Raw genomic sequence first — 18,212 nt, 5'->3', positions numbered from 1 at the left:
ACTTCCTTTCAGGTAGTTGTGGAAAGCAATAAGGTCTCCTTGAGCCTTCTTTTCTCCAGGCAGAACAGCCCCAGATCCCTCAGCCATTCCTCATGTGAGACGTGCTCCAAATCCTTTACTATCTTAGTAGCCCACCTCTGGATCCTCTCCAGCACCTCAATGTCCTTCTTGTAGAGAGGGGCACAAAACTGGACATGGTGTTCAAGGTGTGGCCTCACCAAAGCCGAGTACAGAGCAATGATCACCTCCCTACTCCAGCTAACAACAGTGTTTCTGATATAGGCCAGGATGCCATTGGCCTTCATGGCCACCTGGGCACACTTCTGGCTCATGTTCAGCTGCTGTCAGCCAACACTCCCAGGTCCCTCTCTGCTTGGCAGCTTTCCAGACACTCCTGCCCAAGCCTGTAGTGCTGCTGGGGGTTGTTGTGGCCCAAGTCCAGGACCTGGCACTTGGCCTTATGGAAACTCATGGCACTGGCCTTGGCCCAGCCATCTAGCCTGCCTAGATCTCTCTGTAGAGCTTTCCTACTCTCAAGTAGAACAACACTTCCACCCAGCTTGGTGTCATCTGCAAACCTACCAAGGGTGAACTCTATCCCCTCATCCAGATCATCTTGGCAGTGGGTATACCTATAGATTTCCAAACCAGCAGTGTTAAGAAGTGACTAATGAACCAGCATTAACGTGTTTCTTTCATTGCAAAACTAGTTTATTCACATATTTACATGGAATTACTATAATGTCCTAGTTAATCACTTCTTGGAAGCTGGCTTAGTACCAAAAATACTAACAGTAAAAGTATAGTAATAGTAAGATTACTTCTGTGTTGCAATGATTTTTTTCTTCTCTAAACTTTTTACGTGAATAGTCATCATTTGGAGTTGAAAATGTTCTGAAAATAATTATTAGTTACTTTTATGCATTGTTTGGTGAAATTCAAATACAGGATCCATATTCTAAGTTTCATCTGCTTATTATTAGAACACTGGATCACAAAGTAAAGCATGGTCCTCATCACAAACAGCTAACAACCTGCAGTGCTAACATATATGCAGAGGTCCACATGTACTGCATGGTGATAATAACAGTACTGGGACTAAAGTGTGCAGATACCTACAGGCAGGTTATGTAAAGAAGGCTAGCTGATGAGAATTTCAGAAGATTATTGGTTTTCACTACCTACTGTGAATTGCATAGTCTCACACCTAATTTCTCTTCTTCTGGAAATCACTTATGGGCAAGTTTATACCACATGATCTTGTGGTATAAGCTGAATCACTCTTGAGCTGTCAGAACTATTCACATACTATGCATCTTACAGCCTGCATTCCTTACTCCTTAATATCCAACAGGCCAGCCACACTAGAATGGACTGAGTAACATTTATACAATCAGGCCTTCATTTAACAGGTGTTTCTAAGATGACATTAACATTCCTCTCTGCTGTTGCCACCACTTTTAATGAACAATAAAAACAAAGCCCACATGAACACCGGAGTACTGTGCAACCACACCAGCCAACAAAACGCCATTTTGTCACAGGCAACACGGCTGACTGGGGTATTCTGGGAGTGAAGTATGTTATAAAATGGAATTTTTCTTTAAGCAAGGAAAAAGAGCCAAATATCTTGAGAAACAGTCTCTGGTGGTTACAAAAGGGGGTTAAAGCCCAGGCTTGAGTAACAGTATTTAGCTTGGGAATACACATATATACAAGTACACAAACATAAAAAAGCAAAGTAAAGCCCCACATGCAATATGTAGAGTCCTGCATATGAGCCACAACAATCCCATGCAACACTACAGGCTTTGGGATATGTGGCTTGAGAGTTGTCCAGCAGAAAAGGACCTGAGGGTGTTCATTGACAGCAGCTGAACATGAGCCAGCAGTGTGCCCAGGTGGTCAAGAAGGCTGATGGCATTCTGGCCTGTATCAGAAATAGTGTGACCTGTGCTGGTGAGGCTGCACCTTGAATATTGTGTCCAGTTTTGGGCCTCTTACTGCAAGAAGGGCACTGAGATCCTGGAGCATGTCCAGAGATGAAAAATGGAGCTAGGTAAGAGTTGAGAGAACAAGTCTGATGAGGAGTGGCAGAGGAGCTGAGGATGTTTAGCCTAGAGGCAGCTGAGAGGAGACATGATCGCTTTCTGCAACTCCCTGATGGAAGGCTGTAGCGAGGTGGGAGTTGGTCTCTTTTCCCCAGTAATGAACAAAGGGAAATGGCCTCAAGTTGTGTCAGAGGACTTTACATTGGAGATTAGGAAGAACGTTATTCCTTAGAGTGCTGTTGGACACGGACATAGGTGGCCCAGGGAGGTAGTGGAGTCTCCATTCCTGGAGATACTGAAAAGCTACATAGCTGAGGTGATGAGGGCCATGGTTAGTGGTGGTTTGGCAGTGAGGTGACTGGTTGGGCCCGATGATCTCATAGGTTTTTTCCAACTGATTCTATGGTAAGTAAGTTCACTGTGTGAACATGTCTACTTTGTATCCTCTAAGCGGTACCAGAGACTGGGGGAAACCTCCTGCCTCAGAAGGCCCAAAGGCTAGATGATGCCTAATGAATGTGAAGTCATCAAACATCTGTAGTTACTGGGGGTGTCAGGGGAGATCACAACTGCTGACTGACAGCCCATCTACCCAATTTGGACCACTGAGACAGAGGAAGAAGGTAGAGGAAGTGAACTGAGCATGTGTACCCAATCCACATGCCAAGCAAAAGGCTGCTAATATCACTAAAGAAAGTAAGAGTACATATGTATTAGAATGTAGAATGTGCTAATTTTGGGGTATAAATACAACATGAGAGGTACAGTTGGGGTGTGAGACCTTTGTGGACTACCACCCAGCACTCACACAAGCACAACTACACAGGGAAACACCCCTGCTCTCTGTGTGTACATTGGTGCCTCACACAACGGGTAAACAACCTCACTGCTGGGACAAGAAAAGGGGACTGCCCAGTGGCCCAAGCCCATCCATCATGTCAAAGGATTGGAAGGTGCAGGCTGCAGCAGCTCATACCGAGACCCAGCAGCAGCTGAGCAGGTGCCCGACATCGGCTAATCGCACATGCTCAAGGCTGGCGGCCCGCGCCGCCTGTACGGCCTGAGCCCAACATGGCTCCTCCCACAACATGGCGCCACACCGACTTCCACGCCGTCCGGGACCCCGCCCCTTCATTTGCATAGGCAGGCGCCGGCGCCGCCGTCCCGCGCTTCCCTCCCTCCTTCCCTCCTCCGGCGGCGGCGGCGGCGGCGGGGCGCAGCGCGGCGCAGCGCAGGCGGGCTGCACGGATGAGGCGCATGCGCGTTGCGGACGGGCGCTGGGGCTGTAACGCCTGGGCGCGGAGACGCCAGGCGGGGCGCCTCGCTGGTGGTGGCGGCTGCCGCGGCGGCGGGGGGGCAGAGGCATCCGCACCGGGCGGCGGCCAAGAGGGCTGGCGCGGCCAGGCGCAGGGCTCGCCGCAGCAGCTGGCGGAGCGATATGCGGACCTGGCGGCGAGCCACAGCGAGGTGCTCCGCAAGGGGGAGGAGCGCGAGTGGCACAACGCGCGGCTGCGACAGGAGAACGCGCGGCTGCGGCTGGAGAACCGCCGCCTGCGCCGCGAGAACCGCTGCCTCTTCCGCCAGGCCCTGCTGGGGCCCGGCGCCGGCGGCCCCAACAAGCCCGCGGTGGACCCGGGCGAGGAGGCGGAGGTTCTGCGCGCCCGGCTGGGGCAGCTGCAAGAGAAGCATCGCAGGGCCTTGCAGCAGCTCCGGCGCTGCCGGGCGGCCGGCGGGTCGGAGGCCTCGGAGCGGAACGACGGAGAGCTGGACGAGCTGTTAGAGGAGGACGAGGAAGAGGACGAGCAGCCTCTGAACAAGAGAAACCTGCTGTCGCCCGTGTAGGCGGCCCTGCGCGCGGCCGGGGAGGCCGCCGTGAGGGGGCGGAGCCGATGGGGCTGCGGCCTTCTTTTCAGCCCGCTCCTGCGGGTAGCGTCGGGTCAGGCCGGTGGCCTGAGCCCGTAAAGTGTCTTGAGCAGCTCTCACTGGAGCAGGGTGTGTTCTGCGCTCATCGAGCCAGGTCTTTTCTGAAGAAAGGTCCGGGAGGAGCGGGTTGGGGTTTTTTTTGATACATTTTCCAGAGTTGTGGCCAGGAAGCTTTGACCATGATCCAAGAGAAACAAGTTTAGCTGGAAGAGACCCGCATTCTAGTGGAGGAATGGCTTGAGGCAGTCTTCATGTATAAATGAGCTATGGTGAACACAAGAGTTGGTCTCACGTCACTCCATAGCATTGAACTGTGCTTTGTTCCAGGGACCAGCTGTGGATCACCGTCTTTCTCTTTGAGTTAGTGGCTGTCGTGTAGGCCTCAGTAGCCATGGAGACTATCAAAAAGTGGCTCTTGACTAGTTCTTAGTAGTCTATCTGTTAGGAAAGGGAGTGGAGAAAGCTTATAAGCTCTTTATCAGCATTCCAGTAAAAATTGGTTGTTTTAACTCCTCGGACTTGTCTGGATGTTACTGCAAAACAGTGTTTGTGTCTTTAATGATGGACTTTGTTCACCGTCAAGTGAATACTGAGTTTCAGAGCTTCACATAAAACTGCAGCTAAGAACAAATAAAACCATGACACACCAAATGATGGTCTTAAGTGTGATTTTTGACAGGGAGTTATTACAAAATTGTAGATGAAACACCCTTTAGACCTTTGTAATGTGGTTCCTCAAAGCCAAAGGAGTTGCTTAGTTTTTGTACCTTCCTTAAAATTTGTTAGAAAACTAGTTACCTGGTTATTTTTCAGACTTATTGTCCTTCAGAAAATCTACTGTTTGAAAGCAACACTTGTAAAGAACTGAGATACCCTTTTTTTTTTAATGTTTCCTCATTTTTTTGGTTATTCTAAAGCTGACTGGTACCTTCAGGTTTGGGATTGGTTCTTTAAAGGTGTAAAAGCCAAGGTCTGTTAACAGCTCCTCGTTTTAACATTAAAAGCTGAAAATACATTTTTTGATAAGTATCTGTGATCAAAATCTGAAAAGAGTAGTTTTTTGCTGATACAATGTCAGCATAAGCTTGTAATCATAAAATGGCTGAAGTGCTTGTTAAGCTTAAGTCTCCGGATCTGCAGCCTCAAATAAGTGCACACTCGGAAAAAAAAAAAAAGATACGATGCGGTTACCTTGTCCTTAATGAAAAGTTATGGGTGTGGGTATCTGGATTTGGTATTGGATCATTTTACAAACAAAAGTCTTCTCAGAAGTGCTTAAGTGGTAAATGATCAAGAATTACAGTATCTAGAATACCAACTTGAGTTGGCTTATTTTAGTAGCTGTTTTCTGGTAAAGTATAGTTCACAATAGTACAATAGAGGACTGTGTTAAAATACAATACTAGAAATGTGTAACACTGCCAGGCATGCTTTTCGAAAGGTAAAGTATTGACATATACAAAAAAAAGATTGTGACTTTTCTGGTACAATGAACAAAAGTTTTAAGTTCAACTTCTATGACACTCCCAAATAAATGAGTTTTTATACAAGAGTAGTAGAGTTCTATACAAGTTTATTGCAAGGATTCTTTAATTTTTTTTTATGTCTTGATAGAGAAATTATAAAACTGCTTCAGATTACAACATCTAGAGGGAGAAAAAAAAAAGTCTTTTGGTAATATTCAACTTAATGCAAAGGGTGCCAAAGAAGATACATTAAGTATTCTTTAAATTGCTGCTTCCAGATGATATGCAGAAAATTGTCACTTTTTTTCAGTCAAGTTGTCTAAGTTTAATTTAACCAATAGTGAACTAGTGGTTGTGAGGGGTTTTCTTTTTTTGAAAGCAAAAGACAAGAAAATAGAAGGCTTAGGGAAGAGTCTTTAGGTGATGCAAAAGTAATACTTCACTGCAGTGGTGAGTTTCCTTTATGACACCCTTGCAAGATCCTTGGCTACAGGAAGCTACAAATAATGAGGCTTACAGGAAAAGTGAGTATACAGGTATATCCCAAAGAACATACCTGTTCAAGCCTTTACCCTTGCAGCCTGGATTTGTCTTTGTGACTAGTTCTAATAGTAGCTTCATAATCATAGGCAGATACTCACATCTGGCCTTAAATTCCACTTGTGCAGATAGAGATCAGAAAGCAGGGAGCGTATCTTTGGAATCGCATGATACATTATAGTATCTACACATCTTAAGTGGTGGGAGATGAGTTACTAAATGTATGAAGAGCTTAAACCTTCTTCTAGTTTTGCTTAAGGTCTTTTTTCTTTCCTATTCTGTTTTCTGTCTGATAATTAGTCAGATCTGGAAGTACAAGTCTGCACTCCCTACTTCCAAATCTTATCTTTAATTGTTTGTCATGTTCTGGATTATGGCAAGTATTTGTCTTTTGTTGTGGAAGTTTCTCCATGCGTCAGTTTTGCTGTATTGAGCTTTTCTGCCTCTGTCCTAACTGGATGCTATTTCCCTGAATTTGGAAGAATGCACTGGAGAAAAGAAATTGCTACTCAGCAGAGAACCATGCTATCTTCTTTTTATAATTTCACTTTTTTTTAATTCAAAATAATTTCAGTGGTATGCCAATAGTTTTCCAAAGTGTAAATAGCTAAGGCCAAGTTTTTGAAGACTAGTGGGTTATTTTCCTGATAAAAAATACTTTTGCTTAAAATTAACTTATACTGCATAGTATTTTGTACTACAGTGCATCCGAGTGCTCTATGTGAGTTGAGTTTTTTTGCAGGTAAGTTTTTTGTTAGAGAATGAGTTGAATCCAAGTTTGGATTTGGGGGTTTGGGCATTTTGTGTTTTGTTTAGTTTTGGTTTGGGTTTTTCCTCACATAAATATATGGAAACATAACAATGTGTAAAACATTTTGCAGTAGTATCTTCCTTATCACCTTCTTAAATTGCAGAGTTCACAATTTTAATACATATTCTCTTAACTTTCCTTGGCATGTATATATATATATATTTACAGAGGCAAACAGAACCATAAATGCTGTAACCTTTCACTTCATTGCTAAGATATTTTTTATTATTATTATTTCTTAAGTAAGTGTACAATCTTAGCTGCAGACTTTTCCTTACTTTTCTATCCTGTTCCTTGTGTTAACAAATGATTATGAAGTATATGTTAAAATGGAAGCTATATGCATGGGTATATTAAAACTATTAAAATCTTCTGGGGCCCTGTGTGAATTTGATGGCAATTACTTTAAAACACATGTGTATGAACAGAATGGCTCACTGTTGGTGCCATATTTCATATACACTCTATTGCTCTTTTGAGACCTAATTTAAGTTTCATTAAATATTGCACTCTGAAGGAGTCTTTGTCCGCTGTGTTCATCTCCTTGAATATGTTAAGACCTTGGAGTGCTTTAGCTGCCCACGGAGAATAATGAAATAAATTAAATGTCTTTGTATGATAAAGTAATGCCATTCAGATTAGTTTAGTTCAGCTACTTTCCTGCCAAAGCAATAATCTGTTACTCTTCCCTTTCTGTCTGTCTCACTGCATTCAATATGCGGTATTGCTTTTGATCAGTAAAGACATTTGCAAGATGTATAGAAAGCCCCTTTTCCAAACTTAGAAATTATTTGAAGTAGTGGTTTGAAGCTGGATTTTTAGAGATCACAAATTAAGGTCTTTCCTGCATATTTTTAAGTAATATCCAGTATCTGTATTATCATATATGGAACTTTAGGTATATCTGCCTGGGAACAGTCATCGTTCTGTGCAATAACTAGATTGAATTTTGTGCTACATCTCTTCCAAGATAAAACCCCATATCATTCAGAGAATAATAGCAGCATGTGACTGTAAAGCTCTTTTTAAGAAAAGCTTGCGACCAATATTATTTCATGACTTTAAAGGCTAGTTTCTTGCTCTTGGTGCTGTCAGGGGTCTTTGTGTATTCAGAATGGAGTTAGAGGAGAAGAGAAAATAGAAGACATTAGATTTAGAGGGCATAATGAGCTTTATAGGAGGGATTGTGGTGTAATGCTGGGAAGATGACAAATTCCTTGAATAATCCAGGGAAATAAAACATTTTATGATAGATAATTACTGTGAAAAGATATGACCATCCAACAAAAGCTAATGGAATTATTATATTCATATATATTGCTGTATTTTTAATGAAGTTGTGTGCAAAGTTTGGATAAACAAAATTTTAGCACTGAGAAAAAATGCAACTGTGTTATGTAGTGGCATGTCTTTGAAGTGAGGACAAGCTTTGGAGACCTACTTTGCAAATAATCCTTAGCCTCTGCCGAGTTTACTAGCAGTGGTGCTCATTAAGCTTGTTTTAATTCATGTGAAAATTTGTGAGAGGCAGAAGATTGAGCATCTCGGTTTTATAAATGCTGCAGGATTTTCAGTGACCTCAAGTACTTTACCGAGTTGCTTTCAATTTAGCACTAGTACAACTCTTAAGCTGCTGATGGAGTACTGTTTAAATAAGAATATGCTGCAATCAGCCATCAGCATCCAAGCACTGTTTAGAACAAACTCACTTCCAAGTGCCTGACCCATCCTGATGCTAATTAGCGTGAGAGAGCTCAGGGCATACCTGGAGATTAGGTAGTTGCAAAGCATGTCAATACAGTAGGTCTAAGATGTTAGTGGTCATGTCTTCTGTCATAATGACTGCCCACAAAAATTATATGGGCTACTGAAAAACCAGCTGGTGTGTTTTTGTTAGAATTGCAAACAGTTACCTGCACCTGTTTCTTCTTCTTATCAAGCACAAAATCATGTTGCCTGTTCCTTGGACAGAACCATGATTCTGTGGGCATTCAGTAAATGGTCAAATCATTCTCTCTGTCTATAGGAAAGCCTTGTTCACAGCTGAGGCTTTTATAAGTTATGATTCTGAAGTTTGTTGCTGTTTTTCATTCAAAGTGATGTCTGTGTTCTTTTTTAAATAAAAAAACCTTTCCTCACTTTTATAGTCTGAGGGAATTTCACTGTACTGTGCTTATGAGGAAGAAAAGCTTCAGGGTGGATGCTGTAAAATCACACAGAATGAGAGCAATGTACTTGACACATTTTCCCAAGGACTTTTAACAGTCCAAAAGTAAGATGCAAAAAACCCAGTTGTTTTCAAAAAATGCTGTGGAAGATTTTTTAAAATTTTATTTTTGTTTTTATATTTATTGTATGCTAAACACAGAGGGTGCCCTGGTGACCGAGAATGCAGAGAAGGCCAAAGTACTGAATGCCTGCTTTCCTTCAGCCTTTACGGCCAAGGCCGGCCCTCGGGAAGCCCAGTCTGGCAAGGATAACAGAATGGCCAGGACAGCAGAGGACTTGCCCTGGGTGGAAGAGGAAGAGCTTGAAGACTTTTTGGGCAAGTTTAGGGCTCACAAGTCAACAAGTCCTGATGGGATGCATCCTAGAGTGATGAGGGAGCTGGCTGATGTGATTACTAAGCCTCTCTCCATACTTTTTGAACAATCATGGAGGACAGGTGAGGTGCCTGAGGACTGGAGAAAGGCCAATGCCACTCCAGCCTTCAAAAAGGGCAGGAAGGATGACCCAGGAAACTACAGGCTGGTCAGCCTCACCTCCATCCCTGGAAAAGAGATGGAACAACTCATCCTGGATGTCATCACTGAACATATGAAGAAAAAGATGGTTATCAGGGGGAGTCAACATGGATTCACCAAGGGGAAATCCTGTTCGACCAACCTAACAGCCTCTTCTAACAAGGGCATAACTGACTGGCTAGATGAAGAGAGAGCAACAGATGTCATCTACCTTGACTTCCGCAAGGCTTTTGACACTGTCTCATAATATTCTCATTGGAAGGCTCAAGCAGTATGGCTTGCATGAGTTGACAGTGAGGTGGATGGAGAGCTGACTGAATGATAGAACTTAGAGGATGGTGATCAATGGCACAGAATCGAGTTGGAGGCCTGTGGCCAGTGGAGTTAATCAGGGATCAGTTCTGGGGCCAGTCTTGTTCTACATCTTTGTCAACGACTTGAATGAGGGGACAGTGTACCCTCAGCAAATTTGCTGATGATGTCAAACTGGGAGGACTGGCTGATTCCCCAGAAGGCTGTGCTGCCATTCAGTGGGATCTTGACCAGCTTGAGAGTTGGGCAGAGAGGAACTTCATGAGGTTCAACAAGGACAAGTGTAGAGTCCTGTATCTGGGGAGGAACAACTCCATGCACCAGTACAGGCTGGGGGTTGAACTGCTGAAGAGCAGCTCTGTAGAGAGACCTGGGAGTCCTGATTGATAATAAACTGAACATGAGCCAGCAAAGTGCCCTCGTGGCCAAGAAGGCCAATGACATCCTGTGATGCCTCAAGAAGAGTGTGGTCAGCAGGTCAAGGGAGGTTCTTCTCCCCCTCTCCTCTGCCCTGATGAGGCTTCATCTGGAGTTCGGTGTCTATTTCTGGGCTCCTCAGCTCCAGAGAAACAGAGAACATCTGAAGACAGTCCAGCACAGGGCCACCAAGATGATGAGGGGACTGGAACATCTTTCATATAAGGAAAGGCTGCAGGAACTGGGGATGTTTAGAGAAGAGGAGACTGAGAGTGGATTTTATTAACATTTACAAATACTGAAACGGTGTGTGTCAGGTGGTTGGGACATCCCTTTTTTCTACAGTAGCTAGCAACAGGACACAGGGTAATGGAATGAAGTTGGAACACAAAAAGTTCCATTTAAATATAAAAAAAACCCTATTTCACTGTGAGAGTGACAGAGCAGTGGAGCAGGCTGCTCAGAGGGGTTGTGGAGTCCCCTTCTTTGGAGGTCTGGACATGTTCCTATGTGACCTGATCTAGGTGACCCTGCTTCTGCAGGGAGGTTGGACTAGATGATCTCTGGAGCTTGGCTATGTGTGGCTATCCTAGCAAATATCAGGGTGGTTGAAGTCTGCCATGAGGACCAGGGACTGTGATAGTGAGGCAGCTCCCAGTTGTTTGTAGAAGGCCTCATCCACATCCTCCTGATCAGGTGGCCTGTAGCAAACTCCTACAACAATATCACCTGCCTTGCCCTGCCCATTAATTTTTACCCATAAGCACTACCTGCTCCTCATCCCCACCCAGGCACAGTTCAGTACACATTGCTTGCACCCTCACATAGAGAGCAACTCCACGCCTTGTCAGCCTGTCTTTCCTGAACAACACATAACCCTCCATGGCTGTGCTCCAGTCATGGCAGCTGTCCCACCACGTCTCTGTGACCGCAGTGAGGTCGTAGCCCCGCATCCGCACCCACATCTCCAGTTCCTCCTGCTTATTCCCCAGGCTGCGTGCATGGGTGTAGAGGCAGCGCAGGGGCTTACTCAAACATACAGGTTTCCCTGGACAGGTGCAGGAGGATCCTCCCTGGTTTGGTTCTTTCTCAGGGTGGTCAGCCTTCCGTACCTCAGCCCAGTGTGCAGATGAAGGGTACTTATCCTTGCATTCCCTGTCCTGCCCTGTTTCCCAGCTGGAGGGGACAGCTTGTTCTGTTTTGCTTCTCCCCCCACCCCTCAAGTCCCCTAGTTTAAAGACTATTAAATTTACTAGTCTACTCCCAAATAATGCAGTGCCTTTATGGGAGAGATGAATCCCATCCCGTCCTATGAAGCTGTAGTCCCTAAGGAAGGGACCATTGTCAAAGTACTCAAAGCCTTCCTGCTGGCACCAGCCTCTCAGCCAGGAGTTCACTTGGCTGATTTTTCCTTTGCAAACTCCTCCTTTATCTCTAGTGAACAGGATAGAGGAGAAAATAACCTGAGCCCCTCTACCTTTTACCATCTTCCCTGGAGATGTCATGCCTCATGACATCATTCATACCTGCATGGAATACAAGTAAGGGCTAGTAGCCTGCAGCTAGGAATCCCACAGCTTTTAGGTTTTCCATAAAGAACATTTTTTTACTCATCTTCCTGTATGTCTCTAACAAGTAGTTCTCCTTGACTGATGAATTGTTTGTGTGAAAATCTGTCTTTTTCAGGTATACAAAATTTTCCTTTTTCCTTTGTTTAGTAAATAAAAAGCCCTGACTGCTGTTCAAAGGTTTGTCACATTTTAGTATCATGGAAGTGAGATCAGGTTCATAATAAAACTAATCTTTATAGTGTGTCTTTCAAGTGACATATTAAAACAACTTGGAAATTTAAACTTTTTTTTTTTTTTGGTCTGTGTCAAGTTGACTGTTGTTACCATAGTCCAGAGCTGTATATTTGGTTTTATGTTAGTATTATATTATAGAAATCTGAGACACTAACTTCTTAGCTATGTTTTGTATGACAGGGAACATGATTTCATGAAAGACTGAAATTCCCTCACAAAGATTTTAAAGGCTAGAACTTAGTACATGTTTCATATATAGCTAAGTACACCTTTATCCTTGGACTGTGTAAGGAAGGATTTGTCATTAAAGAGCAAATGTAGTCTGAAATGCTTGTGGCTGTTCTCTCTCAAGCCTTGATGTGGTGTACTGTGTGAGATGAGGAAGCAGAAGGCTTTCCAGGATGCTGTTTCACAAGGCAAGGATTCAAGGGCTTGTTTTGCTGTGCCTGGATTTATAGCACTGTTATGGTGATCTGAAGAAAAAATATGAGAGATGGGAAATGTTAACATGGTAGACCTCCTGGTAGACATGAGAAAGAGAAAGTGCAGAAGTAACAGGAGACAGAAGACAAAGTTAAGTTGTAACATGTAGAATCATTTACAGGATAAACTGGAAAAGGGCTAGTGAAATAAAATTTGTGGAGGACATCCATAGGTAAGGAAAGAGAAGAGAAAATGAGCACAAAGGACTAAGTAAATTCACAAATGCTTATTGTATCATGAAATCAATATAAAACCTTGAAATTTTAAAAGTAATGAAAACAAATTGTGAAGCAGGGTAACATCTTGGAAAAAAAAGTCAATGGGAAAGCTGCAACATTTGGGAATTGTTCTTCAGAGTATCAAGTAAATGAAAGTGCTGGAAGATAGTATAGATAAAATTGTTAAGTGTATTAAATGACTCATTTGATTGAGACAATGTGGTGTTGCCATCTTATAGGTTTTGCAAGGCTGTTAAGTATACTCTTCATGATAAGAGCTGGAGACAGCCGGTGCTAAGTCTGTGTGTGTAGGCTGATAACCTTATTAAATAACTTCTATGAGGAATAGTCCTACACATGTGAACAGAGATAATTGTGGAAAGAGGCTCTGTTCTGTGTAAGGGTAATACAGTCTTATTAATCAGAAAACTTCTAGTGTCAGGAAAGAACAGTGAAATCAATATGGAAGGGTAGATTATTCCCCAACAAATTCAGTTATCATTGGTGATGAAGTAGCTAATCAAGATAGTTACTGTGAACATGACAGCTGCAGTTAGAAATGATTGAATATTTGCTGAACTGTTGTTTATACTGAGGAATCATGTTTTACAAAGATAAAAATCTTCTTGTTATAAACCCTTCAGATCTGTTCCTTTGCCTGAATAAATGTATATTTGTTTGTAAAAGGAGAGAACTGAGCTCAGCACCTAATAAAATGTGTTAATGACTGCTTGCTTGCCCTAGCAGACACTATACCATAGTGCAGACATTACCTTATCAGACCCTGGACCACAGAACCCAGGGGACCACCAGCAAGGGACCAAGCTGCCTGCCAGTCATGGGATAAACATTTTGCTATTGAGTGAGAGGGGCACAGAGTGTGCCACAGTGTCACAAGCAATGTCACAGGGCCCAGAGGAGCTGATGGAATCAGAGCAGATCCAAAGAGCCATCTGCAGTTTTGGGCATTCAGATAGCTCTGTGTTGCCCCATTTTTTGAACAGTGGATGTTCCCACATTTTCTTTTGGTGGAATTGAGCCGGCAATTCATAAGTGTGGTGCATTCTTGCTGAGAAACCTGAAACAGTAAAGAATTTTGCAAGGAAAGATATTCATAGGGAGGGTCCATCACCAGGCCAAATCTGCTATGCTGCACATTTCCATGATGCATGAGCTGCCATTAGCTCTCCAGTGCACAAAGGAAAATACATTAACAAGCAATCTGCAAAGACACATCTCCCTGCTTTGCCACCTTGGTATCAACCAGACTGTCATGGGCATATGTTCAATGGCTTTGTTTGTGTAAGAATGTAAATGTGTCAGTATGTTAGTGTTTTGGAAGTGTATACGAATAAATTCCGAGACATTTTATTAAATTTATTTTTAATGTGTTTTTATGTGCTTATGAACTTGAGATTATCAAAGATAAGGTTACAGGGGAACAAATACACTTACTGAACACCTGGTAGAGGTTTCAGTGTCTAAATCCGATATTGTATTTTTTAAGATGGAAAGGAAACCATTTTAAAACATACATAGTGCAACATTATTTTTTAAAAAGACTATTCAGATAAATAGAGATGGCAGTGATTATTATTTTTGTTTTAACAATGGCCATTTCCCATTCACACTTTTTTTGTTGTTTTTTGTTTCCTCCAGTTCAAAAGGTATTGACATGACAGAGCTGGGATTTTTAAATGAGCAGCACTGAGCAATTAAAATTAGGTGCTTGTGATGATGGAAAATTACCATTTTCATTGATGCTGAGGTGAAGTAGATCACAGAGGTATTTCACATGAAGTCTTTAGAGTACCATCACACTGTTTATCCTCCACAATTTGGCATATATTTTTGCTAACTCATTAGTCTAGATAAAGTATTTGATGATTCCCAAAATTTCAACAGAAGATAATGACTAAAGAAAGATTTTTTTTTTCCTTCTTCTTCTTCTTCATAGTATAAAGTGAAATTGGGAGCAATTTCAGTCCTTTTCTTTTTCCCCAAATCCTCACATACCAACTACTGGTCGTCTCAATCAAATAAAAGTATAACCGCTTTAATGCCCTAAATGTTTATCCTGCATAGCATTGAGCAAAGGAACAACATTGTTTCCTGATTAAGGATGGATTTATTAGCTTTTTTGTGGCCTATAAGTACACCAAAGGAGACAAGTTTTAGTTGCTTAACTTGAATTCCTTTGCTCAGACAGAGTGAACATGGTTACTGTAAAATTAATGGGACATGTTAGATTGGTGGAGGGAATGGTAGGCAATACTTCATTGCAGGATGCATTAATGCATTTAATATTGTATTTTTGAAACTGAAAGAAAACATTTTGACATCTTGGAAATGTGACAGCTATCCCCTGTCAGAATTCTTTGGTTTACTTATTTTCTTTCGTTAAAAATGTTGCTCTGAATCAGAACAAAAATGTTTGGTTTATTTTGCTTTGCAAAATCTGTCATGAACTGATAATTTACAGCTGAGCTCTGTGACATGTAAATCTAAGTGCGTGGTGCTCTTATGATTTATGTAAATCTTGCAAGTACTGTTTAGATCAAAATCTGGCCTTTGTTTAACAGCCTGTGTTTTGCTTTCCTCACATGAACTTAGACATTAAATATACTGTGAAACTCTTCTGGATATGAAGTTGTATGAGAAAGTTGTTACTGTTTTGTATTTCACTGTATACCAAGCCCAGTTTTAAATGTTTATAATATATTTCTATACCCATTCAAAGATATTACTGTTAGAAAACTGAATACCAAAATACTCCATCTTGTGGAATCTATCCACTTGCTATGCATCTTCTTTAAATCAGTTTCTTCTAAGAAATGCAAAGAACATGTATGTCAATACAATATTATTGTGTTAATTTTGTTTTTAGAAAGTCTTCTCCTAATGAGGCTTTTTGTCTAGCACAACATTTTACATTTTAGCTGTTTTTGAGTGGCAGCTTTACTTAGAAATAAAAATCTACTGAGAAATATCTAAATCTGCTGAAGATGTGAACCTGATTAAAATAATCTTTTTAAGACTCAAGAGCTTAGCTGTCTTGCCAAGAGGCTTTGTGTTTCTAGAGGAAAAGCATTCTGTGCCTAGGTGCTTACTTGGAGAAAACTATGTGTTTCATTGTGCTGCTGTATCTGCTTCATCCAAAAATTATGCCAGGAGCCTGGTGTGATCTTTAGCAGTGCTGGTAACAGGCCTGCAGCCCAGAATAAACTCTTTGCAATATACTCATTAATGAAAAAAGTCTGTACTTTTCCGGTAATACCTATTCACAAGAAAGAAACAAAGTGAAAGCAATGACTCCATGCAAGTCAGCTTCACCGGATCAGTAAAACATGTTTACGGAAATTATAGAATCATAGAATCATAGTTTGGTAGGGATTGGAAGGGACCTTTAGAGATCATCTAGTCCAACCCCTTGCAGAAGCAGGATCACCTAGATCAGGTTGCATAGGAACGTGTTCAGGCAGGTCTTGAAGACCTCCAAGGAAAGAGACTCCACAACCCCTCTGGGCAGCCTGTGCTAGGGCTCCCTCACCCTCACAGTGAAATAGTTTTTTCTTATATTTAAGTGGAACTTTTTGTGTTCCAACTTCATCCCATTACCCCTTGTCCTGTTGCTAGCTACTATAGAAAAAAGGGATGTCCCAACCTTATGACACTCACCCTTTAGATATTTATAAATGTTACTAAGATCTCCCCTCAGTCTCCTCCAGACTAAACAGCCCCAGTTCCTGCAGCCTTTCCTCATATGAAAGATGTTCCAGTCCCAAATATTTCTTTATCATAAACACTATTGGAATATATATTTTTTTCTCTCTATTAGATGTTTACAAGAACTTTGTACTGTCAGGAGAAAAAAAGTCATTACAATTATAAGAAATGATCTAAAATTTTTGACTGAGAAGGTATCTAATCACTATTCAAGTTAAGACTAGCACCTGGGGTGAACAGTCCTCTGACTAAACAAACAAAAGTATGAGAAGAGAGAAATGCTAGACTTCATTTAATTAAATCCAGACAGTAGAGTCTTTAGAGTAAGACTGAAGATCTACTTTCATGATCGTCTGTTTGCATTGTATGTGATTTAAACAGCTCTGCCTTCAGAAGGTGTCTAAAAATAGTTGTCCAGGTTTTTGTAAGGGATCAAGTGCACCATTTTGGCTTCAGGGAGACAAAAAGTAGAGTGTGAAGTCCTAGTTCAAACAAACCAGTGGGTTTGGTCTGACTTTGCTTTCTATAAGGATGTATTCTTCATATGCTGAAATTTGATACCTTAGTTTTGCTTAAAATATGTGTTTTAAAAGAAACAATCTTGGAAAAGAAAACAATACCGATTCAGGATGGTCAACAGAAAGTCTGCTAATTGCTAGCATTGGGGAAGAAACTCTGCCAGATATTCCTTGTTTCTCTAAAACCAGTATTTTGTCTAGTTTTAAGACATTTTTATATAAGGTCATTTTCATTAACTCTAAATGTACACCACCCTGTCCTACTGCCTACAGGCATGCTTTCATTTACAATTTTCCTTCATCCTATGAAAAATTAAATAACGATAAATATGGAGTTAATGTATGTTAAGTGCCTCAGGTATATTCCAATTAAGTATTAACAAAGGTTGGAGCATTTCCAAAACATTTAAGGAATATCACTTTCAATAATTTTCATTTTAAATTAATAGCTAGTATTTCTTTAAAATGTAATATGCTCTCAACTGAGGGACTAATCAAGGAACTTCAGGACACACATAGAGCAAACATTTGAATGAAAATTAAAATATGCTATGTTCCAACCACAAGCATCGTGCTTGGTATGTGCAAGTGTGTCTGCAAAGATAAGGAAGAACTGTATGTGCATTGTCTATATGATGGTCTGATTTTGTGAAACACTGAATACATGCAAAACAGAAGGTTTTTAAGAAGACTTGGCACCCTCATTTGTTGCATTTGGTCCATGGATATTAAGGATATACTGATAGCTGGCATAGAAAGATCACGGGAAGATACTTAATAGAGCTTGGAAATGAGGCAGAGGAAGTTTCGAAATAAAGGTTATTTACTTCAAGGAGGAAGAATTATGTCTCAGGCTATGGAAGATCGTGTGTTTAAAAAAACCTGATAAAGTTAATACTGTGTTAAAAAATATATGAGGAAGACAATGAATAAGCATACTAGTGCCTCTGATTTACTTATCATGTCTAGTTATCATGTTATCGTGTCTAGTATGGATGCATTATGTTTTCTCCTGCCCAAATTAGATACTCAAAGGCTAATACTTTCTGTTGTGTTCAGGGCTTGGCAAGATGCATACACTATTTAAAAATCATTTTTATTTCAAATTGAGATCTTGATGGCTGCATTTGGAAGCATTTGGAAGACTATATATACAGAGGTGAAAGCAGTCAATGAAAAAATGAGTGCAGTCTTCCAA

General features: G+C 41.5%; 1 protein-coding gene across 1 annotated transcript; it reads left to right on the top strand.

Annotated features, from left to right (window-relative positions):
- The first annotated feature begins 3,251 nt into the window (after nt 1-3,251).
- On the top strand, nt 3,252-4,625 carry TUSC1 (tumor suppressor candidate 1). The gene has a single exon (XM_062018719.1). It carries the CDS (start codon nt 3,300-3,302, stop codon nt 3,891-3,893), a length of 594 nt encoding a protein of 197 aa, XP_061874703.1. The 5' UTR covers nt 3,252-3,299; the 3' UTR covers nt 3,894-4,625.
- The last annotated feature ends 13,587 nt before the right edge of the window (nt 4,626-18,212 follow it).

Source organism: Colius striatus, chromosome Z (genome assembly GCF_028858725.1).
Source record: "Colius striatus isolate bColStr4 chromosome Z, bColStr4.1.hap1, whole genome shotgun sequence".
Lineage (NCBI taxonomy): Eukaryota > Metazoa > Chordata > Aves > Coliiformes > Coliidae > Colius > Colius striatus.
Note: the sequence above shows the minus strand (reverse complement) of the source record. Positions and strands in the feature narration are given on the sequence as shown.

What these genes read in the sequence shown, in the direction of transcription:
- TUSC1 (XM_062018719.1), top strand. Translation starts at nt 3,300, where the DNA reads ATGAGGCGCATGCGCGTTGCGGACGGGCGCTGGGGCTGTAACGCCTGG.